Source organism: Pelobates fuscus, chromosome 13 (genome assembly GCF_036172605.1).
Source record: "Pelobates fuscus isolate aPelFus1 chromosome 13, aPelFus1.pri, whole genome shotgun sequence".
NCBI lineage: Eukaryota > Metazoa > Chordata > Amphibia > Anura > Pelobatidae > Pelobates > Pelobates fuscus.
Window position 1 is genome coordinate 7,930,009 of NC_086329.1, and position 26,851 is coordinate 7,956,859.

General features: G+C 38.9%; 1 protein-coding gene across 1 annotated transcript in view; it reads left to right on the forward strand.

Moving 5' to 3' along the window:
* Window positions 1-602: 602 nt before the first annotated feature.
* The window catches only part of LOC134583344 (cytosolic phospholipase A2 delta-like), a 37,084-nt gene continuing 10,835 nt past the window's right edge, over window positions 603-26,851 (forward strand). The window contains exons 1-14 of the mRNA XM_063440228.1: window positions 603-663; window positions 3,213-3,282; window positions 3,483-3,619; window positions 4,236-4,367; window positions 5,242-5,282; window positions 5,789-5,831; window positions 6,414-6,477; window positions 7,373-7,518; window positions 8,284-8,379; window positions 16,933-16,970; window positions 20,906-21,041; window positions 22,292-22,428; window positions 23,519-23,741; window positions 24,127-24,244. Of these exons, the coding sequence (XP_063296298.1) occupies window positions 640-663; window positions 3,213-3,282; window positions 3,483-3,619; window positions 4,236-4,367; window positions 5,242-5,282; window positions 5,789-5,831; window positions 6,414-6,477; window positions 7,373-7,518; window positions 8,284-8,379; window positions 16,933-16,970; window positions 20,906-21,041; window positions 22,292-22,428; window positions 23,519-23,741; window positions 24,127-24,244 (1,405 nt within the window). The 5' untranslated portion in view covers window positions 603-639. The remainder of the gene's footprint in view (window positions 664-3,212; window positions 3,283-3,482; window positions 3,620-4,235; window positions 4,368-5,241; window positions 5,283-5,788; window positions 5,832-6,413; window positions 6,478-7,372; window positions 7,519-8,283; window positions 8,380-16,932; window positions 16,971-20,905; window positions 21,042-22,291; window positions 22,429-23,518; window positions 23,742-24,126; window positions 24,245-26,851) is intronic.

A 26,851-nucleotide genomic window follows, 5' to 3' on the forward strand; every position in this document is an offset into this window, starting at 1 on the left:
AAATTCTGCTAAATATTATACCCCTATAAGTGTCAGATGGGGCGCCTTGCACTTGTGAAGCAGAGTTGATCTGGTTAGTGAAACCAATTTTCTGTGAGCCAGCGCCTGCCCTTGTCACGTTAGCATGTTTGATATTTCTCACGTTGCACGTTTTATAACGATTTGACCTAATACTGTTTTTTTTTGTTTTGTTTTGTTTTTTTACATGGTTGCATGGTAACATAGGCTGAAACAAAGACTCCAGTCCATCAAATTCAGCTTTTCACATCTGTTTCAACAGTTGTTTCAAAAGACAGCAATAAAGAAATTAAAATGTCCAATTTTTCCTTACAATAAGAAACAAATTCCTTCTCGATTTTATTGGAAGATCTAGCTTTGGCCTTACAAATAAAGTTTTAATTTCTAATTTCACATGAAATCCTATTTTTTAGATCTGCAAGTCTATTATTAAATACAAAGCATATTACCTCCCATTAATTCTCTGTGTTCTTTGAAGGAAGAAAGGAGGGGTGTTATTTAATTGGTACCTGTAACGCTGGCATGGGAGGGGTAAAGGGTTTATAAATGTACCTGCTCGTTCTATTTTATGTTTGGCAACCTAATCAGTCATCGCTTACTGACATCTCTCTAACCACAAGAATGGCCGACAAACACTCCCACCAGGTAACGACCCTCTGGCAGTTTAATATATCCACGCGTTGATATAAAGGCACATAAGTTTCTATAGAACATTTAGACACTGATATACTGTATCCATTTGATCTAAAATAGATTTAGCCTAATGATAAACAAATATAGATTATCTTTCTTAATAAACCCTAATTTGCTGATTTTCGGTGTAGTAGATCCTGCATTTGGACTTCACATTATCACACAAGCCACCACCATGCATTTAATGGTTAGAATTATAGATAATATAGAACATTCTTCAAAAGGCAAATAAAACATAGGAACCAGAACTGAGTTGCTTCACATTTAAAACCTGATGCCTGATTTCGATATATGAAAGGTTTTTTTTTAGGTTGTAAGCTCATTATGCCATAGACCTTTTCATCTAATGTTCCCGTAAGTCAAACATGTTTTGTTAGAATAGTTTGTCTGCTTTTACCTATTGTACAGCACTGCGGTATATGTTGGCGCTATGTAAATAATTGTATCACTGAAGTCAATAGGGAGAAGCTCTTACAGGGGGGCGGTCAGGGATATCCGTGTGTTTTCCATATGAATGTTTTATTTTTAGAATGTAAACTGTGATCGCTTTTTATGTACACTGACTTAAATGTGTTTTTGTTTTGCTTTTTTAAAAACTTTGTTTAACCCCTTAAGGACCAAACTTCTGGAATAAAAGGGAATCATGACATGTCACACATGTCATGTGTCCTTAAGGGGTTAAAGGAACATTGTAGTGTTAGGAATGCACATTTTTACTACCATTAAGCCTGCGCCGCGCAGCTCACAGAGGCTGGCCCCGCCTCCCTGGCTAAGATTATCTATCTTGATAATCTTATCCAATCAGTGTTCTCCCATAGGAAAGCATTGGGAAGCTAATGTCTCTTTGAGACCATCTAGTTCAAATTATTGGGGCATCTTCATGCAGGGCCCTGAGCTCAGACAATTGATTAACCTCGTTACTCGCTCTTAATTACCTGTGTGTCTGACATCTGGCTCCCTGGCAATATACAGCACAGCGACGGAGGTGATTATCACATGGTCGCTAGTCGCTCTTCTGAATATGCGGCAGTGCGTAGACCTGCACTGACTGAGCATATTAAAAAGCAGTGTGTATTTTCGGTTACAGAATCACCGTTGCCACCACACTGCACATTGCAGGGTACATAGTCACACAAACAGAGAGATTTAGTCCGGGTCTTGGTCTGGGATGTAATGGCTACGGTCCTCAGGCATCCTCTCTAAGATTAATATCAAACCACCCAATCATTGTCAATTTCTTCCAACCTGGAGGGCATTGGTTGGCTGAGAGTGCTGCGGACATGTTCTCCCTAAATTCTTAGCCAATCAGTGCTGGACAGGTTTAACCAAACTGACCGTGATCATGTGAAAGAAGTAATTCTGCATCTTTGCTGAGATGGGTGCAGACCCTCAATATAAGGAAGACCCTTGGTTTCTAACTGTACTATAATGAACCCTACATCTTTCAATCACTCACAAGTAAGTGATGGGGCCACGTGTCCACTTCACCCTGATATACAATACAACGATGAAAAGGGAACATTTTACTTGTCTTAAGTGGTTGGGCCACTGAGATGAGATTCACCTGTACGCCTCCCTCTCACTTGCAATCCCAGTGTGTGAAGGGGAAGCATGGAGTCTCGCTTGGACCATTAAATAGCTCAGTGATTAAGTTGTTACATGGATCTATATAATGCTCATATTTACCATTCTGCTTCATTTTTAAGGAAGTTATTAAACCTTTGCTTAAAATCCATTTCATATGTTGGGTTAACATTTTACGGTTTTATTTATTGAGATGAGTTTTAAGTCCTCATATCTTTAGCGGCGATTTTGCAGTAGAATAAAAAGCATAGTAATATTAATAGTAAATCAACATTTGGTTACTCGTCTGTCTTGTTCAGTTACAGCTAGTTCCAGGAGAAATCTTTGTTGTAAAAGTTTATTCCATCCATTTGTTAATTGGCCATATTATTTCTAACCGTTAGTTTGTGACGCAGACTGTTCTATGTTTGTGTTATTGTTACGAGTTGAGAATTATTGGAGAAACCGGAACACTCATTATTTTAGGATTAACGTGCCGAAGTATTGAGTTTATTTTGTATAATCTGAGCACCTCTCCTAATTGGAGGTTGGATTGTTGTCCTAGACTTCCATTCGTTTGCCAATGTTCCTGAATTCTTTACCCGGCACGTGTGAGGATAACTAAGTGTGTAATTAGAAAAGTCACATCACGTGTTAATCCTCCCTTGTTTACCAACTTCACATTTGGTATACATTTGGTACAGTCACTGTTGCCCTAAAGGAAAACTCTCATTAACTTCTAATAAACCGGTTTTGAAAGTCTTGTACAAAGCCATTTCCTCGTATAAGTTAAAAATAACTGAAGTAATTTGATTTAATTTTATATGGCTTACAATTACATAAACAGTGACGGTCTGCAAGGATTGAGAACAATCAGTGTTTTAACTTAATAACTCTGCTTAGAAAGCCTTGAATTCTATTATATGTTTATATTACAGGAGGAAAGCACACATAGCAGGCTATCAGTCACAGTTATCCAGGCCAAAAATATCCCCTGGGCAGACTGGAGTAAGTACTCCCATTGTACAGTATGTAGAACGGTCACCCACTTCCTCTTTGTGTGTGTGTGTGTGTGTGTGTCTCTCTCTCTCTTGCTCTCGCTCGCTCGCTCTCTCTCTCTCTCATAAAAAAATTTACTTAACGCACATAATAACATTTTATGAAACAATTGTATCCCATTGTTTTTAATGCTTGTTTTCCCTGTACAGCAACTAATGCAGACTGTTACGTATCCCTCTGGCTCCCATCGTCCACAAATAAAATCTTGATAACCAAAACCATATCCAACAGCAGTGAACCCCGGTGGAATGAGACCTTTCACTTTAAGATCTCCGATAATGTCAAGGTATTCAGTAGTACCACCTCAATCTAAACATTCCGTGTGAGAATTAAAGGGATACTCCAGAAACAGCACTTTCATTTGTTTTATGTGAGGAGTGTGTATTTTTTAACATTTTGTAAAAAAACAACAAAAACAAAGTAATAGAAATTGGCACTTTTATAAATTAACCTTGTTAAACCCCCAGCTGTCAATCAGGCACCCGGTCCTGTTACTTCCTGGTTTGGTTAGCTCAGTGGAGATAAACTCAAGCGGCAGCAATTGCCAAGAACACCCGCCTTGAAAAGACCTCTCATTGAGCTGTATTGGGAGTCTGTGATTGGACAGCCACAGAAAGTCTGGGTGGGGTTAGAAGGGGAGGGCTTGTAAAGGCTGCAGACAAGTTAACTGTATCTTTTACAAGCTGTTTTTAGATATATCCCCAATGAAAAATGCCTAATTAAAGCATGGTTTGTTTGTTTTTTTTTTAGGTTTTTTTTTATTGGGGGTATATGTATTTTGTGTTTGGGCAGTTGTGTGTCCATTTAAATACTACTGTGACCATTTTAGTCGCTTTCTACAGCTTTGTTTTTACTGCATGCGCAGGTTTGTTACGGGATGAATAATGATTTTGTGATTTCAGAATATGTTGTACCTGGCACTTCACGATGAAGACACGGTTTCGAAAAATGATTTGCTTTACACTGTTGCGGTTGATGTGGAAAACCTGGATGTTGGAAAACCGATAAAGAAAACCTTTCCTCTGAATCCCGAAGTAAGATTGCAAATTTCAACATTATATTTTTAGAGAAAAATTATTCTTCTAATACGGTACTTTTTTCATTAATGTAATTTATAGTACAATTAAATGTAGCCCGTTTCCAGATCAGAACCATGCTTTCAAATGTATTTACACATTCAAATATGCCTGTAGAAAAATGTAATTCCCCAAAAAACCCTAAAATAAATATAAAATGAGTTAAAAACCCTTTCTAAGTTATGTCACTTTCTTCCCAAGTTATCCACCTCTTTAATTTCTATCCTGTTATGGTATAATTAAATACATTTCTCAACGGGACTTTCAAGGTAATTACTTACTAAAGTGAGAATGGTCAGGAATGGAAAGTGAATTTAACATTTCAGACCATAGTAGACGAATTGGAAGCCCAGCTGACTTGGAGAATTTTTCTGGCTCTGCTATTTTGGCCTTAAATTTAATATTCCCGTCAATTGTCACTTTTGTGAATAACAATTAAGCTGTACTGGAAACGGATATGGACACGGCTGGATCTGGCTAACAATTAGCTAATCTGACTTATTCTCTAATAATTACAGTTCTAGATTAATGCATAGTTGACATTTAACCACGTATTCTTCAGTTTATATCAGAGCGATACCTACAGGGTTATTGACCAAACTGTCACTTGTCTGAAATTTTAACAATTTAAGGAAAATTGTAAACGGGTATATAAATTTGAAAGAGTTTGCAGTTCGGCTGTTTGGCCACAATTCTGACATTTGCTGAGCAGTTCCTGAATGTTCATAGCTTAGTGAATAACACTGCAGGTTTGAAGCACACATATTACTTCTGGAAGCCTAGTTTAATAAATTGGAGATTGATTTGATTGTTTGATATTTTGTTTCAGAAGGGAAATGAGACTCTTGAAGTGGAATTCACCGTGCAAAAGCTGTAAGTAATATCTAGATTTATATTGTCCATTTCTATTTTTCCCGGAGTTTACCGCAGTGCCATGTTAGTACAGAATTCAGCAAGTAAATTCAATGAGTACAGGTAGATTGGTAAACGTATTAAACCCCTTAAGGACCAAACTTCTGGAATAAAAGGGAATCCTGACTTGTCACATATGTCATGTGTCCTTAAGGGGACACTTGACGGAAATATACCGTCATGATTCCCTTTTATTCCAGAAGTTGTCTCCTTCAGGGGTTAAGGACCTCACAACTTTCTCGTCATTGCATTTTTCCAGCCATGAATAAAACGAGCTGATAGCACGCAATGCATAGTTTGTTTTTTAATTAAATGCAAACAATAAAATGATAAATGGCAACATTTTAAAAATCACTCAGTTGTGTCATATTTGGCAGTTCAGTAAATAAACTAACATTGCTGCAATAACTATTCTGTTATCACTACTTCACGGACAGATTGTTCTGTATTTTGTTTGTTCCTTTCAGATCAGCACAGCCAGAAAAACTTCTAACTAATGGTGTCCTTGTTGTAAGTATTCAGTTTATTTTCTTGATTTAATTAACACAGAAGATGGAATAGGTTAATATTTGGTGCACACAATGCTAACATCACAGCTAAGGTATCACCTTTTATTCTTGCCATCGTTGTTAATTGGGGCAATATCTGGGAGAAAGGGATGGCTGCACCTTCTCCAGATCTATATTTCCATTGAATCTTTCCAAAAATGGGTCTAGTCCTGAGTTAAAGAATTAAAAAAACAAAACAGTGACCCTAACCTGCAAAACTATTAATAGCTCTACACCAACTTACTTTTCTTCTCGAAGTCCATTCGTTTTTGATCACTCACAGTTCTGCCCATGACCCTTACAGATCCAGTATGTGCGCTAACCAACGTGTAGGTTCTTCAGGACAGCAGCTACCGTCCGAACACCCCTCCCGCGTTCTGTTACGCTTTCCCTGAGTTTCCAATTGTTTTATCAATCTCTAAAAACCTATCTCTTCCTTGTCTTACTTTTTCTGGCTACACCGCTAATTCCCTGTATTACTCTGTTATTGGTCCTGACATATCATGTAGATTTTTAACAAATTGTTTTTTTTTTTCCTCTGTAGTCGCGAGCTGTGTCCTGTCTAGATGTTTGCGTTGACATGAAAAATATCCCAGAAAATGTACAAGGTATTTAAACCTATTAATAATTGACCAATCCTTATCTGCCCTTTTTTATGATGTGGTGATAAACGTATAAGGGATATACATATTTTTTGCCTCCCCCACATTCCTCTAGAGGTACATAGCGGCACTTGGCTTGATCTTCATTCATAAACTTGCTTATAAGCCCACCAGCTCCATGCCCGGCCTCTCAAGGCTGTGCTTCCATTTTTACTTTCAGTTTTTTCTTGAAAATCGGGGTCACCGAAAGCCTGTTTCAATACTTTTCAAATACAAACTGCACCGAGGGTCAAACCTCAGATCAGGGTCGATGCCGCTCCACGGTATTCCTAAAATAGAAGAAAACTGGATCGTCTTCCTTATAGGAATATTTTAAAATGGCACAGGAAGACCCACTGAGGGGTAGAGGGGCAAAAACCAAATAACACCGTGTGTTTTGTACATGCGGATGCTGTCACTGGTACGAACACCTCCAGTTCTATTACATTAATATACAAAATACTGGAACTAACCGCTTATTTTCTCGTAGACTTCATTAATGAATAGCTACTCTGTGGACCATGGGCCCAAAGAGCTGAACTAGAATCAGAGCTTGCTCATAGATTATCTCCAGTTCGTCCAATTTTGAATTTGAATAACCCAAAGTATAATGAAATGAATTATCCACTTCTTTTGGGTTAAAGGGGTTCAGGTCAAAGACGGAGAGTTGCTGCAAACCGGGAAGATAAGTCAAGTCTTGGGTGCTTTTGTTTATTTAATAATTGCCATTAGAACTATCTAGATAATGTGCGTGGTCAGCTCTGGAGAGACAGGCCACGCTGTCCGTGGTCTTATTTACTGTCAAGCGGTTGTTCAGTTTGAGATTCCTTAAGTTCTTTAATTACTTTATTTGATTTTCTAGGTAAACGTGTAGTCCTGGCGGTGGAAGACTCCTGTGAGAGAGCTCATAAAATTAAGCTGAGTTCAGTCAGAAACACAAATAACACAGACACGTGTCGCTTCCACTGCATAAGAAAATGGGATCCAGAAGTCATAGCCCACCTAGAGGTATCCTTTCTTTAATTCTGTCTATCATTCTGTTTATCATGTAGCCCTCTTCCAATCAAAGTTTACTATTTACTAAACCATGGATAGACGTCCTTCAGCTCACCACATCTCTCCTGATGCTTTGTGGAGCATTATGGGACATGTAGTCCACAACATCTGGAGTGCAGAAGGTTGCCTACCGCTGTATTACTCTAATAGATACTATAAATAACTTTTACTTTGGAATATAAATAATTTTCTATGTTCCGTTTAATACAGATTGGAGGAGGGGCTAGCTACATAAAGTGACACTGTCACTGCCCCCCCACCCTTCAAAATGACTGCTTCATAGAGGTAGAATCTTTATTAAATACTCACAACGATAGTCAGAAAATATACTGAGACGAAGTAAGGACTACTTTGTCTCAATATTTTACCTACCACTATCAAGAAATGTCAATTACCAGCACCGGCTGCAGGAAAATCGGTTCGATCTATGGAGGAGTCTGTGGCATGCGCGAGACTACAGCAGCGACATTGGCTCCTGGCAACTGAAATACCAGGAGCAGAAAAGAGCCACCGGGAAAAGCATGGCGGCGCCCGCGAGGGATAGGTTCAGGTAAGCAGTACATGTGGGTGTGTTTTCGAGTTGGCAGTAATGTCCATTTTCCTAGCTTTCAGAATGAAGATAATTTAACACATATTAGAATTCAAGCACCTGGGATACAGCGCAAAGTCTCATCGCCAGCCAACCAGATCTTTCTTTATTTGTTTTATGTATTCCAGGGTCAAAAACCAGAAGACGCAGATAGTTTGGCAAAGGTGCCATTCAAATCTCTTTCATTCGGAGTGGAAGAGAAAGTCATTCTTCCTGTGGAAACTGTGAGTTGATACAATTATTTTTTCAATTGCAATTTTTTTAATTGAAATTTGTAGATCTACAAAGGTGAAAGAACCACAATACTCATATCTATACTTCGTGGACTATAAAACATAGTGTGGTTACCAAAAATGTGGTGTATACTGAAAGTATTTTTAATTCTTCACAAGTTGTGTCTGTAAATGTTTTTTTAAGTGCACGTTCGATGGTCCAACAACCGATACTTTATTGTAAAGGAAAAGGAGTGTCTCGGTGAAGCACTGTATTAGTGATACTCGATAGAAAACAGTTAATGGTGATATTGCAAAATTCCCAGAAATGAACAGGGTATACCTTTAAGATAGTTTTTTTTTTTTTTCGTTTAAAAGTTGTCAATATCCGTTTAAATAGAAAACATAAAAATACTAATCATAGTGAAAACTGTATAGTGTAATTTTACGTTGTTTTGGTGACTATAGTGTCCCTTTAAGTTAAAGGATGCTGTTTATTTTGACGTTATTTTAGATCCCCAGGTCAAACAATCCCAGTATATTTTCATTCTTTATTTTTGGGGGGTTATCAAATGATTACCAAATGCAAGGACAAGCAAAATATAATATTCACCATGTGGGTGTGCACACAACTAACCCAATTACTGATCCATTCACTAATTGGCTCAAACCTAATACTGTATGTTGGGGGAGGGGGGTTATCTAGGCAAAGTTACACCAATATGTTCTTTGCTAACCGGCCTAATGTATCACCCTTTCCACCATTGCAATGGTTCAGGCTGTCCCTTGATACTTCTGTCATTATAATTCTATGATCCTATCGGCCTGATACTATAACGATATACCGATATGATTGGCTAAGTGACCTTGCCTTAGAGGAGTTGCAGTTGGAATCTGCATCATTAACTCAAACACTAAGGGGGTTTGTAACTCTCTGGTTAGTGCATTTATCTTCTTTATTTTCATTCTCGTAACCCTGACATTAAATGAGTGAATGGGTCACCATGACAATGTGGTTGAATCGGATTAGTATCCTGTAACTGCTAGTTAACCAAATTGATACAGTTTGACAGTAAATGCACTGACCGAATCCTTGCACTATAACCACTACAATAAGACTCAGCGACTAATATTTGTGATTGGTGTGTCCCTTTAAGGAGATTGAACTTCTTATCTTTTCACACAAAGGCCTCCCTATGCTGTATTTTAGTGTAAGCATGGATAGTGCCGCTATATAGCCTGTGGCAACCGCATTTGGACCAGTAGTTGCCCTGCATTTGCTTTATGGATTATCACAATATAGGGCTTGGTTTGGGGGTTTGAGGTTGGTGCCGGGCTGTAGTGCTAGCAGGATGTGGGATGGTATGAATGTGGCACTGGGGGCACCTCTGTCATTTTGACATTCACGGATCCAGAATGACTCTGGATAATACTAGCCTTGCTACACTCGTAATGCTGATAATGAGGCCTTACTGATAATGACCAATACGTTAATTTGTCGGTTTCTTCCTCCCTAGTTTAATTTGTACAAATTATATGACTATAAAGTGCAGGAAACCCCTATATATCCATATACACCCCCTGTATACCTGGAACTACTGCATTTACAGTATCACCCCTAAAATATAATGTAAAGGGTAGGTACACCATACACCTGGTGCAGAGCTGAAACCAAACCAATATCTGACAATTCTCGATTAACCCGACTGTAAGAGAATCACAGCAGCTGTAGACAGAGCCTAATAAATAAGGAGTTGGCAATCACTCAGCTATGTAACACTGATTTTGTAATTGTTGGTTTGCACAACATTTCCCATCAGTATCCCTGTTTTCGTGTAACCTCCATGGGTGTGGAATGTAAACTCCCTTGTGTCACTAACTCGATGGTTGCAATAGCTGGGAGATCTGAGATACTGATACAGACAGGGCAAGGTTCTGTCTATCTGGGATCAGATCAATGGAATCGAGTTATCGTACTGGAGCAGCTCATGGGGCTTCTATTTAAACTTGTACACTTATTCAGAGGTTGAAAACACTATCGCGTCACTCTGAGTAAATGGCTGCTAAAATCAGAAATTAATTTAAAGATCTGATTTTAATTGTCTCATGTAGTAAGCTGACTTCTGAGTAGAACTGGTCTGTCAGTGGGTCTGATTTGCTACCACAGTTGGTGTCAAAGTACGACAATAGAGTTTAAATAAGAAGCAGGTGGTAGCTAGGCCTATCCGTTATTACTACATTCATGGACACTTTGTTACGGTTTGCAGGAAGTATTCGTACCGTCGAGGGCTCTGCGCAGACTGAGCCTTCAAGGAAGGAAGAGTCTTTATTACCGTCTTCAGAAATTACTGCCAAGTCGGAGCTCTGTGATTGGCTGGTTGGCTTAGAAGCCAACCAATCACAGTGCATTGATGGTCAGATCTTGCTTCTTCAGAGACTGGACATTCAGTAGGTCCTCGTTGGGCGATGTATATTACAGTATTACTGAGATTAACCCAATCAGGGCTGAGTAGCCTGGGTGTATCATGAACCACGAACCCCGTTTCATTGTTCCTCTTCGTCACACTGAAGATGGGGTGTAAAGAGAGCAGAGTACACTCACCAGATGTCTTTTTGGTGGTTTCTAGTTTTATTTTCTTGTTTTGTGGGATGTGTGCTGACCCGGTCTCTCTTATTATATGCGGAGTATGTACAGCTTTATTTTGCTTTCACTGTCACAGCATATCACTCTCTTTTCGTGCTGAAAAAGATAATTTACTGACCGCTCTAGTCTTGTGATCGCTCTATGCCTGTTCTCACTATGAAAAACGGTGGTGGGATTTTTGTTTATTCTGTTTGTTTTTTGAGATCGAGAAACCCTGACACTGTTTAGTTAATACTAAATGGAGCCCCAGTTTCTATATTTTCCTTTGTAGCGCTTGCTCTACTGCCGAAACCCTTTATTAATTGGCATTGCACCAAAGTTACGCCAGTTAGTGAATATCAATTTTGGTGTAACTTTGCTGTGATGCCAATTAAAAGCCCTACGTTGAGTAATGAAATTCCAATCAATGTGGTTTGATAAAATCTATTATAAATCATTCTCTAATCAAAGATCCATTCAAACCATGTGAATTAAAATGAAATGATTTTGCAGTCCGTCACGCAGTCACTCCCGGAGGTGCTGAGCTAATGCCTGCTTTATATCTGTAAATAGTGGTTTTAATTTTGAAACGTCTAATAACTAGGTTCATAGAAATTGCTGCTGGTTCTTCCTTCCATGTCATTGGAATCAGGTACAATTTTATAATTCATCTAAAATAATCATTGCAATTGATGCAATCCAAATTGATTTAATTGATCCACTTTGATTGCTGTAAAAAACATCACTTTACAACATGTTGTGTAAATACTATTAACAGAGATAGTGTGTGTGTGTATATACTCTCTCTTTTATACACACATGAAAATCTTATTCCTGTGTTATTCGGATGGCTGAAAATTAAATTTAAAATAAATAAATAAATGCAATCCAATTTTGGAAAATGAAAACAACATTTTGTAAAGAATTAAATAATCGCCCTGTCTTCTTGCTATAAGCACAATCACGCAAAAAATAATAATTCTGACTACTTTTGCTTCTTTGGAGAAATCAACCTGAAAGATTAACTGAGGAGGTCATTGTTCTATGGGCTGTGATAATAAGACAATGTCGCTTTATAATATTGTGTAACGTAGATCTCATAGAATGATTGGCGGTGCCGTGTTACTCTGCAATCATTTTATCCTGCCTGGATATTCTATTTTAATGTTATAAAAGGCGCTTCTTATAGATAAAACTCTGATAATAGAAGTGAGGTCCCCAAAACCTAATTATGTAACTGATATACAAAATGCTTCCCCAAACAAACACAAAGTGACAAATCTAAATCTAACAAGATATCAGTGTACATAGAGTCACCAGTATGTGCATGGTATAAAAATACAAGCATATCACTAGAATCCACTGGGATATCACAGAATACCTAAAACAAAATTAAAACAACATGGTGTGTACTGTGTTTATAAAAATATAAAGCATGGTATATAAAAATAGGACTACCGCTCACACATGGCCCAGAGCCGTCCCAGGCTCAAGGGTGCCAATACTGGCTCCAGGGTCCACGTTATCACAGCAGGAGACTGGACATCAGATGCTCGGCAAAATAACATTTTTATTCCAGGATACATACATTTTAAAAGACTTGAAAGAAAAGATTGGATACTTCAAACTCAGGTGGTTGTGAAACCTACTGGCAAAGTCACTCTTACCACCGAGATCGGTAATCCACCAAGTGATTAGTACAAACAACGTATAAATAGCTAACGTGTTTCGGGTCCAAAAGCCTTCTTCAAGTGCTATAAAAGTCTCCTTGTATATCTCTCAATGTGCTGTGCATCTGTGTCCAATATTCTGACGTCACCGTAACAACGCATGGTTGGGACGCAGCGTTGACGGCTGGAACGCAGAGTCTTTTTCAATTACTAAGGAGGTGGTAACTTCATGAGGATAATCAGTCCGCATTCCTTCTTGGTGTCATTGAGCAAATTGGCGCAGTGTAATGTGCTTATAGTCCAATTGTAACACAAGATGTAATAATATAAAATACATAATAAAAACATGAATTCCTGCAATACAAAATAAGAACATAATTAAAATACAAAATAATAAATATTTTACAGTGAAAAGAGTATGGCAAAGAATAGATATTATTGATATGCATAAAAAAGGTTCAAAATAAAGATTCCATATAGAAAAATGAATATTATATAAAATGTACAAATTCAAAATCTAAATTAAGACCATTTGGAGACAATGTATGCATATTAAAAATCCACTTACTCTCCATCTTTGACAGTTCTCTTACATTGTCTTCCCCTCTCCAGTTCTTGTGTGTGTTTGTATTTTAATCCCCATGTATCAAAGTAGTGATGGTCACTCCTATGTTTCTATATTAAAGGGGGCGGAAACACTATGCTTTGTATACCCCCTGCGGATGTTACCAATGTGGTTTTATACCAATATGTATTTTAATGTTCGCCTGGGTTTATGGTATTGGACGACAATAAAATGGTTATGGTGCCCACAGAGAGTCTGATGGCACTTCTAAAGATTGATGGACAGAATGAGGAATGTGTACTTTGTTTTGCTTTCAAAGAATCATGTAAGATCTAGAAATGATTTAAACTAGAGTGACGAGAGAATTTTGGAATCGCAGGGGCAAACTCCGCAGCAATAAATAATGAAAAATCCCAGAATTAGATTGGACAGAGTTGGATAGCCATTCTAGCAATGCAATTACAAAACATTGTAAAAGCATAAATATACGGGCAGGGCTGCAGTTTAAAATCTATACAATAATACACGTTTTGGAAGCACTAATAAGCTAATATGCTGGAGCAGCTAGAAATATTATGGAAAATAATTAATTCAATCTGCTCATTATTTCGCTAGACGAGGTTAGCTCACAATTAAACCACAGAATTTACACCTGTAATTCTGTTTATTTTTAAATATTTTTATTTCCTCAATATGCAACAAAGAACACATCAAACATAGCGTGTATTTTATTATTGATTATTTTTGTGTAGTCTAAAAAGATAATACAAGTTCTTGCTAAAATGTCCCTCGAATTGTGGCACCCTTCTTATCGGGTTCTTACCAAGACAGCAAAAGGACTCATAGAAACGATAACATAAAGAATTTTACTATCACACGTATTTCGTTTTAATCCACGTGAAACGCGTCAGTCAAGCGTAGGAATCCTCTCCTCAAGATTTTAAAATGCATATGGTGGGATGTAAATAAATGTGAACACTTTAAAATAAAATTCTGTAGTTCTCCAACAAAGCCACTAGATGGTGGTATAAAACACATTTGTAAAACATGCACATGTACATTGGTATAATTCTTTTCAAACATAGGCCTTCATTTAATATTTTTGGATACACTTTTATATTTTGAATATTTTTATATATATATTATTTGTATATTTTAATATTCTGGGGGAATGTTTTTATTTTAGTTTTTTTTTGTAATCTAAAATGTATTAAATCATTTGAAAAGCTTATCCAACCATATTACATTGAGGTTGTAATATGATACATTGTACACTATAGGGAGGTATTAGCAGTAGAAAGAGGGCAGTGTTATTGTTCCTTCCTTTCTTTGTTATAAACCAAAAATGTGCTGTGTCCACCTGTTGTTCTGTTGAATATTGTAATTTGCACTCAGAAGCTGGTGTAGCTTTGAGTAAATGATGGAGATACATGCACGACAAAAATAAAGAATTTAAAAAAAAAAAAGAAAGAGGGAAGTGCTCATGCCATTGTACAGAACACTGGTGAGACCTCACTTGGAGTATTGTACGCAGTACTGGAGGCCGTATCTCCAGAAGGATATTGATTCTGTAGCTTCTCTACAGTAACGTCTCATGCTGTCACTCAGCCACAAGCCTTGAAATAAACTGGAACCGATCTGTTAAAATGTACAATTGGCTTCAGGGTTTGACTTTATAGAAAATCTGTGCATGAAGTAAACTTGCACATTTTGTATCTGGCATGGTCTGCTCATTTTGGCATTTTTTAAATATTTACTATTTTTGGAATGACGGGCCCAGTCGTATCTGCGCCCGCGGACGTTCCGCCAGTGCGTGCAGGTGTTTTACAATTTTGTTGGTTAAGATGTTGTTTTGGACTGATTTTGCATGTGATGTGAGGTTATCACATTATTGTATTTGATGTCCGGTGAGGAAATGGGAATAATTGTTCTTTAGTTCTGTTTAAAAGCTTTCTCCTTGCATCGCCAAGCTGTTAATTTGCACATTAACTATTCTATCCTTTACATTCTTCATGTTTTTTTTTTTATTTTTGAAAGATATGTTTAGACCTTTTACAAAAATAGTATTTTTACTGTAAAGAATAATTTCTGCTGCTGTAAGAGAAATTTCTTTTCTTCAAGTCTAAATAGATGTCCTTTTTATCCTTTGTAAAGTCCTTTTAATGAGCAAGAGCTACGCTCACTGGCCCTGTATACACTTGTATACAGTAATCCTATTCCCTATGAAGCATTTGTTTTCTAAAATAAACAAATCCAGGTTTCCTAGTCTTTCGTTGTAACATTTCTTTCTTAATTTTGTAAGTCCCTTTTGCAATTTTGTAGTTTTTAGAATTTCCTCTTTAAAACAGGTGCCCAAAGTTGCTTCATATATTCAAGGTGGAGTCTAATCATTGTTTTAGAGATTGGCAGAATGCTATTTTAATCATGCGTGTTAATACATTTAATACGACAACACCTTACTGACCGACATTGCGAAATGGTTCCCAATCTATTGTCTGTAATAATTCCCAAGTCTTTCTCATTTAACACTAACACTTACATGTTCCTCGTACCAGCATTCTCCCCAGGCAATCTCTTCTGCCTCGTGTCTGCTCAGTCCCCTAATTCAGGGTTTCCCAACCCAGTCCTCAAGGCACACCTACCAGTCCAGGATTTAAGGATTACCCAGTTTTGTCTAAGGTGTTTTTTCTTTTTTTTTCTAAAAACACCTTAGACAAAACTGGGTAATCCGTAAATCCTGGACTGGTAGGTGTGCCTTGAGGACTGGGTTGGGAAACACTGCATTTGCCTAAATCCCTCTGTAAGTAATTTAGACTGTGTGAACAATGAACCAATATTCCTTTATCTGGTCTTGCAAACAATGAAAATTGTCAGATGTTTGTCCCACAATTATCGCTACACAATCAAATAACCAAGAATCCGATTATGTGGTTTTTGTTTTGTACTTTTCGACAGGAGTCATTAGAAAAAAAATCGGCTACAGTATCTATCAACCTTCTTACGCACCCTGAATCCATAACAATGTACAGTTTCCCACAAAGGAAAAACTCACAACAGGGACTGTAAAAAATACATTAATAATAATAAAAAAAAGTTTTTATAAAAAAAAAAAGTAGAAATTATCAAACAAAATTCATACAAAATATTATTTTATGCTGTTTTAGAATGAGCATTTACAGTAACGCCATGATGGGGCAGGTGAGCTTGCACTGTCATGGCCCTTGGAGTGATTCTAAGAACCTCCTTCTGTTGTTTAAATGTATATAGGGGTTCAGGATAGTGCACAGGTAACGTTGCTTCTCCTCTCCCCCTCCCCCCCCCAAAATAATAACAATTCTATTGGTGCCAACATAGATTTCCACCACGGGTGCCACGTAACCTAGATATGTCTCTGCCCCTCCCACAAAATGAATGGCTCCTTTTTTCCCCAATATCCCGCACTGCTCTTCTTGTAGTCGGGGTACAAAACAGGACATTTTTAAAGACCTGTAAGATGGAGGGTTCTTTGATTCTGATGTAATTTAGCACATACCAATATATCATGTATGTGTTAATCAGCCATTAAGTAAAATAAAGCTTACAATTCACACAGAACCTTATGTATGCTACAGGAACACATTCAGTTTATCTGTCATATACTACACAGTGTCTGAAATTAGCTCTCTTGTTCCTATTTTATTTTTTTAATTATTTTTTGTGTCCCTCAGATCAAGTCCCTGGAGCTGAACCTAAAAGCATCTCACTGGTAAAGTTATCCATATTATCATGAGAGAGAGAGAGAGAGAGAGAGAGAGATTGTGTGTGTGTGTGTGTGTGTGTGTGTGTGTGTGTCAGTTGTTTTACTTTGTTTGAATTTTTTCCCCTCCGATGATTCTTTTAGCAAAGATTTAACAAACATTTTGAATTTGGTGGTAATTTAGTCTTTATTTATCTTATGGCATTTAAGACATCATGGCCTCAATTATAATATTGTTGGATACACTTTTCAAATGTTTGTACTTGTAAATATTAAAGGGACACTATAGTCACCTGAACAGCTTTAGCTTAATGAAGCAGTTTTGGTGTATAGAACATGCCCCTGCAGCCTCACTGCTCAATCCTCTGCCATTTAGGAGTTAAATCCCTTTGTTTGTGAACCCTAGTCACACCTCCCTGCATGTGACTTGCACAGCCTTCCATAAACACTTCCTGTAAAGAGAGCCCTATTTAGGCTTTCTTTATTGCAAGTTCTGTTTAATTAAGATTTTCTTATCCCCTGCTATGTTAATAGCTTGCTAGACCCTGCAAGAGCCTCCTGTATGTGATTAAAGTTCAATTTAGAGATTGAGATACAATTATTTAAGGTAAATTACATCTGTTTGAAAGTGAAACCAGTTTTTTTTTTCCATGCAGGCTCTGTCAATCATAGCCAGGGGAGGTGTGGCTAGGGCTGCATAAACAGAAACAAAGTGATTTAACTCCTAAATGGCAGTGAATTGAGCAGTGAAATTGCAGGGGAATGATCTATACACTAAAACTGCTTTATTTAGCTAAAGTAATTTAGGTGACTATAGTGTTCCTTTAAGAAATCAAAATTATATTGTATATAAAAACATATGTCAAAATATATTAAAAAAAATAAAATAAAAAAAATTCACAAATGAAAACAGTTTATCCAAACATATTAAATCCAGCTCACAATAAGGAAACAAATTTAGGGCAATATGTTATGCAAGATTAATTTATCTTTCAAAAACATGAAACTCGCCCATTTAAGAGCACATGTATAATTTTATTTCCACTTTTACCAATATCTTTGGGATATATTTGTAAACGGAGCATTTTAGAGAATAATGGACAAGGATTTTTTTATGCTAAAATAGCTAATTTAGGCTTGTCTTTTATTAAATTGGCTATTTCGAGCCAGCATAAACTTCACAGACCAGTTTAATCAGAATTCCTGGCTTGCTGAATATTCCCAGGTTTGTGCAGCCTTTACATTGAATTCATCTTTTCATTATTGTAGGTTTCTTATGTTTTTCAATTTCAGTTTTACAACAAAAATAAAACGGAGGAAAAGTAAAAATCACTGTTATATAAAGAGAGTAAAATCGATTAATACATATTATGTTATTATTTATGTAAAACAAACCTATTCAGGATCACGTTACAATTAGTGATGTCGCGAACATAACATTTTCCGTTGGCGAACCCGGCGAACCGCCATAGACTTCAATAGGCAGGCGAATTGTAAAACCCACAGGGACTCTTTCTGGCCACAATAGTGATGGAAAAGTTGTTTCAAGGGGACTAACACCTGGACTGTGGCATGCCGGAGGGGGGTCCATGGCAAAACTCCCATGGAAAATTACATAGTTGATGCAGAGTCTGGTTTTAATCCATAAAGGGCAGAAATCACCTAACATTCCTAAATTGTTTGGAATAACGTGCTTTAAAACATCAGTTATGATGTTGTATCGATCAGGTAGTGTAAGGGTTACGCCCGCTTCACAGTGACAGACCAAACTCCCCGTTTAACGCACTGCAAACAACCGCAAACAGTCCATTTGCACAACCGCAAACTCCCCATTTGCACAAGGTTGAATACCAAGCTAACCATGTCCCGTTCCTTGTGCTCACTGATGTCATTGAAGGTCTCTTCCTCCACCCAGCCACGTACAACACCAAGGGTCCCCGAAAGGTGACAACAAGCCCCCTGTATTTTTTTTTTTAAATGTACACTACTGTTACACCAGATATGAGTTGCACTGGTGTGACACTGTGCCCTGGGAGGCCCTGAAACGCACACGTGTGAAGGAAACTGACTGCTATTATTTCACAGTCAAAAAAGTTTTTTGTTTTTTTTAAATGCAAGCTATTGTGACACCAGATATGAGTGGTGGCACTGGGACCACCTTAAAAAATATTGGATATCGCTAAAAATCATGATCACTATATACTTTCTCTACAAACCTCTAAAACAAAACAAACTACTCATCCATCCGCTATACCACTTTATCCCACCTAGAACTAGTGCCCAGTTAAAATACTTGACTCTTACTTACCCACACTCAGTCATGCCACACACATTTCACCACTACTCTCACTGAATCCCTCTGACTATGGCTAAATTCATCTTCTACATCAGAACACTACTCCTAAGATTGGGTTGTATCCATGTCTCGGGTCTTTCATTTAGAATAGGGGCAGCTTCGGTCTCCTTCAACACTGACACTCCAGTGCATATTATTAAAAGATTGGGCAGATGGAAATCCTCAGTCTACAACCGATATATTCCTCATCCCGAGAAAGAAATGAGGAAAGCTTTTAAAAGTTTGGCTTTGTAAATTTAATGCAATAAGTGTGTTTTTCTTTAACCCCTTAAGGACCAATCTTCTGGAATAAAAGGGAATCATGACATGTCACACATGTCATGTGTCCTTAAGGGGTTAATACCTTTTCACCCTCTTTGCATGAACCCGATTTACATATATTACTAATATGTTTCTGAACATATATATTATATTATTCACTCACTAACTCACTCTCTGGGCCGGCCTAAGACAGCATGCTGCCTAGGTCCAACGATAAATGACTATGGGGGATAATGTATAATAAACACAGGTTACTGGCTATGGGGGAGATAATGTATAATAAACACAGGTTACTGGCTATGGGAGGATAATGTATAATAAACACAGGTTACTGGCTATGGGAGGATAATGTATAATAAACACAGGTTACTGGCTATGGAGGGATAATGTATAATAAACACAGGTTACTGGCTATGGGAGGATAATGTATAATAAACACAGGTTACTGGCTATGGAGGGATAATGTATAATACACATAGGTTACTGGCTATGGGAGGATAAAGTTTAATAAACACAGGTTACTGGCTATGGAGGATAATGTATAATAAACACAAACACAAAAAAAAAAAAAGAATGCAGCTTCAGAATTAATCTAAAATGGATGCTGTCTAGGATGTGGGAGGGTCTGGGAGGGAGGGTCTGCTGCTGATTGGCTGGAATGTGTCTGCTGACTGTGAGGTACAGGGTCAAAGTTTACTCAATGATGACGAATAGGGTGCGGACTGAACATCGCATATGTTCGACATCCGTGGCGAACGCGAAACACTATAGCGTTGGGAAACCCCTTCCCCCCGAGGTACATTAACATTTTTTTTAAAAAAAATGTAAGTTTTACATAAAGGCTGCTTGCCCTCCCCACTTCCTGTGACATCACGGAGGAGATATGGCCTCCTACAACGCCGTCCAATCCAGTGCTCCACATAGGAGCAATTGGGACCTAATGCACATGCTCAGCGAACGCTGTGTTTCCAAACGTCCCAATCGGAAAGCATGCTACACAATGGGGCTTCTGCGTCACGTGACAGTTTTACTTGGTCATTTAGTGTCATGCTGTCAGCCATTTGAGGTGGACTTAGTCCTGCAATGTAAACATTCCAGTTTCTAAAAACTGTTTTACATTGCAGGGATAAAATGATAGAACCAATGCACACACTTCGTGAATTTCAATCTAGGATGTCTAGGAAGATGTCTTCTAAGTGAGAGTTAGTGATGAGTGTAATTGAGAAATTATGGAATTGTGAATTATAGAAGAAAAGAATTCTGAAGAAATGAAGTTCTTTGTTTTAATTGTGACTACTTTTAATTTGAGTCTGCTTCTTGATTTCAGCCCGGAGAAGCTGGACATGCGCATGGAGTTTGATCTCTGTGAGGATGAGAAAATATTTCTCCAAAATAGAAGTAAAGTGTCCGCTGCAGCGTTAAAGAAGGTTCTGAATCTAGAGCGAGATCTTCAAGCAGACGAGGTGAGGAATCCTAACGACCAACGATATGTAATGATAATTTTGTACAGGTTTTTTGTCAATAATTGTTGGGGCTGTTTAATGAGGGGCGAAGGAGGAGATGGGTGAAGGCGGAGATGTGAGCAGAGTGAGTGTTCACAGCGGCCTCCCCTCCTTACCTTCCATGAATGACGAGTGACGTGGAGTGCATATAAGATAATCTCCGCTTTACTGGATCCACCACAAACCCTACCGGAATCAGTGGATTAGGGGTTTGGTAGGACTGAGCTAAATGACTAACTGTGGCACCCCAGCTGTTTCACAACTACAATTTATATGAAAAACCCAGTCTGACTGCACATGATGGTAACGATGGCATTGGCCTGAAAATAGGAATGACGTGTAATGGGCTGCTGACATGGAGTTGGTTGGCTTATGTCATGTGGAGAGGAATGGGGCTACAAATGCACTCCATAAAAATACACCCCAGCATTCAAACCCACTGCATTCGAATATACTCCATTATTCACACACTGCATTCCAATACACGCCCAGCATTCACACACACTGCATTCCAATATACTGCATTCCAATACACCCAAGCATTCACACCCACTGCATTCCAATACACCCCAGCATTCACACCCACTGCATTCCAATATACTCCATTATTCGCACACTGCATTCCAATACACCCCCAGCATTCACACCCACTGCATTCCAGTGCAACCCATCATTCTCACATACTGTATTCAAATATACTCCATTATTCACACCCACTGCATTCCAATACACCTCAGCATTCACACACACTGCATTCCAATATTCTCCATTATTCATACACTGCATTCCAATACACCTCAGCATTCACACACTACATTCCAGTAAGCCCCAGCATTCCCACACACTCTATTCCAATACACCCCAGCACTCACACACTGCATTCCAATACACCCCAGCATCCCCCCACACTCTATTCCAATACACCCCAGCACTCACACACTGCATTCCAATACACCCCAGCATTCCCCCACACTCTATTCCAATACACCCCAGCACTCACACACTGCATTCCAATACACCCCATCACTCACACACTGCATTCCAATACACCCCAGCATTCCCACACACTCTATTCCAATACACCCCAGCACTCACACACTGCATTCCAATACACCCCAGGACTCTCACCCTCCCCCATTCTGATGATTGGACTGCTCTTTAAATGCATGGATTGGTTCATGTTATCTCAGACTATGTTCGATCTGAAATAGGTTCCTGTGATTGCTGTCACAACTACTGGTGGCGGCGCAAGAGCAATGACCGCACTCTATGGCAGCCTGTCTGGGCTAAAGAAAATGAGTCTTCTGGACACGGTGTCCTATATCACTGGAGCATCTGGCTCCACCTGGTAAGAAGGAACGTTCCTGTCAATGTATTGTCTGCTAGGAACCATTTAGGTTTCAAAGTTATTGTAAAGAATGCTGGGTTGGTTTATGTTCAAATTACAGAGCGATAAATGTGCTCCCCTCTAGGACTGTATTAGAACAGTGACCGGTCCAAGCTTTCTCAATCCCTTTATATCCAAGAATGAGAATAATTGCTCTGGGACTTGATAAAGCAAATAGTTGAAGGTTTATTCTATCAGCATTTCAGTGTTTTACCAGAATTTAATCGGGACAAGTTTATAGAAACCAGAATTATTCACCTACAAAATGTACGACCTGCACCCCACATGGAAATAAAACGTCTCTATAACGCCGTAAGATGCCTGTTGTGACATTAACCAAATGTAGGAACTAAGTAATTATGTATTTATAATACAATAACCTTTACTGTAAAATACTGCAACTTATTACAAATGTAATTGGAAAAAGACTATATTATAAACAGTCAGTCATAGCTAGAAATAAAATGGTAGGTTGGTTAAATCTTCACGTTTAATGTCTAGGTAGACAACGCTAACCAGGACATAACCGCTCCACCCCCTCCGCCCCAACCTTGATTCTTTCTTTTATGAAAATTATTGATTTAAACCAGGGTAGTAACACATATATAATTAATAATTTATTAAAAATATATATCTAAATCTCCCCTTTAATTAACAGGTAGATAACGTTTGCGGTGGCCTCCTGAGAGTGTGACTCCCACAAATCTATAATATGGGCTCATTTTACCATTAATCGCAGGTAGACTGGGATACGTATGTCCAAGTGCCTCCTATACGTGTAGTTATATTCCTGAGCAGCAGCTGTGACACCATTTTATTTCAGATTGTTTACAAGCCGAATCAATGTTTGCAACTGAAATATTCTGCTTTATTAGCGCGGAATCAAATCCTGCATCCCAAAATGATCCACTTCTTATCGGATACATTGTGGTACATTTTCAAACCTGCTGCTCAAACCATGAACTGCTCTGAAATGCAGTAAAATACACTTTATAACTTCTCCAAACTGTGTCCACGGTTTAAGTCCTGTGTGTTTGTATTTATTTGCTAGGGGCATGTGTAAGCTGTATGAGGACCCTGACTGGTCGCATCATGACTTGGCTCGGCCGATACAAGAAGCCCAGAAGATATTGACCAGCAGTAAGCTCTCTGCTTTTAGCTTCGACCGCTTGGCCTTCTACCGAGATGAAATGAAGAAGAGGGCAGAGATGGGCTATAAGACGTCTGTTACAGATCTCTGGGGTCTGGTGATTGAGTCCATGTTGCATGGTGGGGTGCGTTAACCATAAAGTTTGCTGTGTGTGTTTTTGGGCCATGGCTCATTCAGTTAGAGGGCGTTTTTATATTCTTTTTCCTCTGATGATTTATTTTGTTCCAATCACATCTGTTTCTAACATTTATTGATATCCACTCAAGAAAAATCCATGTAGGGCAACACAAGGACCAGTGGTCTACTAAATTGGTAGCCTGGGACATAATGAGTAACATGGGTGGCTGTAATAAATTGTGGGGTCATCCGATCACAACCCCCCTCACCGGAGTTTAGATTAGTTTTGGTAGTCAGGGCCAAATGAGTTGGATTATAGGGGAGATTGTACCTGTGTATCTTCACTTTCCTTCCTATATAATTACATGGATGTTTTACTTTTTTCATAACAGGTCAATGAAACAAAACTCTCTGATCAAAGAAAGGCTTTAAATCAAGGACAGAACCCGCTGCCTCTATACCTAGCCATGAATGTGAAGGATTCTGATAGAACCACTCTGGATTTTAAGGGTAAGTAATGGTGTTTTACAGAAGATATTATTACTGATTCATATCTGTTTGTGCAGGATCATCAAATCCCTCAAACCGTAAATACTAAATACATAAATTCCATTAAAAACAATATCACTGTACCCCATTCCTGCTAGGAACAGGGTACATTGACGTTATGGCAGGCTTAAGCAATGCATGATCATATACTGTAACTAAACACCCATTACTTTTTGCCTAGGTGAGGTGTTAAAAAAAAAAAAAAAAAAAATATTACAGACTTAAATTGCTGCTTAGTGAATGGACTAGTGCACTGGATCTAATAAAAGCCAATTCAGTGTCAAAAGACTGAATCTTTCCCTATAAATACCTCCGCACCGTGGGCAAGCCACGGTCTTAGTCAACAACAAAAATCATAAATAAATATTCATGGTGCATAAAAATAAAAATACAAATAAATAAATATATATAAATGATTTTTGTTGTTGACTAAGACCAAGTCAGGGAGAGTGGTTCCGGTAAACACTAGTGGCTTGCCCAAGGTGCGGAGGTATTTATAAGGAAAGACGTGTTGAGATTCAGGTTGACACTAGTGGGGCTTTAGACCCTCCAACCCTCATCTTTACCTTTTTACCTCCTGCTCAACCTTTTTTTCATTTTTTGCTCTAGGGTTCACTCTATATTGTTGTGCAACATTGAGGTCACTTTTTGACACTAAATGGGCTTTTATTATGGGACACTGTTGCCACCATTCCCCTAGGCATGACTTAGTCTCTCCCCCTCATGGCTATATCAGTATATTAGTCTTTTAATTTCCCTAGAATCAATAAAGGTAGGGTCCCCCTTCTTCATTACTCAAGTCGTCCTCTTGTCTAGGACCCCCTCCTATTGAGGGTCCTTAAAGGAACACTATAGTCACCTAAATTACTTTAGCTAAATAAAGCAGTTTTAGTGTATAGATCATTCCCCTGCAATTTCACTGCTTAATTCTCTGTCATTTAGGAGTTAAATCACTTTGTTTCTGTTTATGCAGCCCTAGCCACACCTCCCCTGGCTATGATTGACAGAGGCTGCATGAAAAAAAAAAACTGGTTTCACTTTCAATTTACCTTAAATAATTGTATCTCAATCTCTAAATTTAACCTTTTTTTTTTTTTTTTTTTTAATCTTTATTTTAGCAGTGCTTGATCAATACAGAAGAGCTTGCATTGCCACAACAGCATGTGCAAGTCGGCAATCAACATAGTTTAACAATTAGTGGCATTGGTAGTGTGGCACATTTTTAATATAGTACATGACTGTTATAGGTAACGAGTGAAACCGGTAGTTTATGAATATACAACTCCCGCCGTGGGTATGTAAAATATCTATGTGTGTGCAAGGCAGGGTGCTTTAGATGCCTCAAATACCAGAGAGCTATATCAAGACTGGTGTACTGGGTACATGTTAGAGAGGCCGGATCCCCCTTACTTTACCCTAAGGGTGATGGTGTTAGTAGTTCTACAGTGGGGAAAAAGAGGGGGGGGGAGGGGCCAACTGGGGTGGTGTATAGAGGGATATAATAAGAGGTTCAATACTATTATCACATGTGATGAGCAGTACAAAGAGAGTTATAACGGTAAGCTTTTAAGGTAAATAAACGAGAGACAACTTGGCAACAGCCGGATCATGCGCACACAGTTCAGGGCACCGAAGTGGATGTTGCTTCTTTCCGTTGTGCCGCCGGTATGAATGGGCGCACCGTCGCTGGATTCCAGGCTACAGAGGTTGTTGGTGTCATTGATTCAGCTTGCTCTGGTAGTCGTTTATCCAATTTGAGTTTCTGCAGCGTGGCTGGAATCTCTGCTTCTTCTTGTACCTTGATGGCCCCAGTGTCCCTGGGTATTATCAGGCTTTTGGGCATGCCCCAACGGTATGGTATGTTGTGAGATAAGAGCTCTTTGGTTAGGGGGCGCAGGGACCTTCTCCAGTCCATGGTGGCTTTGGAGAGATCAGGGTAGAAGGTCAGGGAATAGCCCTCAAAGTGGAGGGGGGATTTGTTGCGTGTGGCTGCCATGAGGGCGAGGCGATCTCTGCCTTGTTGGAAGCAGATGATCACGTCGTTTCCACCCTCTGGGGTGCTTGTCGTTAGTCTGGAGATCCGATGCCAGCTATCCAGTGGCATAGATTTGCCACTGGAATAGGTGCGGTAGTTCTGTGGTTTCCACCGCGTCAGGTAGGCCGCGGACTTTGACATTTTTCCAACGCCGTTTGTCTTCTAGCGCTGTTAGCTTATCTTGCTGTTGCTGGTGGGCCTTTTGCAGGGTTAGCAGTTGCTGTTCTACTGTTGCTAGCCTGGTCTCATGTGCGGCCGTGTTTAGCTCCGTATTTTGTAGTCGGGCCGACACTCCGCTTATTTCCTCGCGGAACGTGCCGATGTCCGCTGCAATATTGCGGCGCAGCTCCCCAAGCATGTTTCTCAGAGCCTCCTCTGTAACCGGTGGCTTTGCAGGTAAGTTGGTCAATTTGGTCCGCGCCTGGGCGCCATAGTCCTCCTCCTCAGACCCGGATGCCTCGCTAAACGAGTTGTACCTGTCCTCCATCTGCATCACCATTGTAGGCCTCTGCGTGTTCTGGGACCTCCGCAGG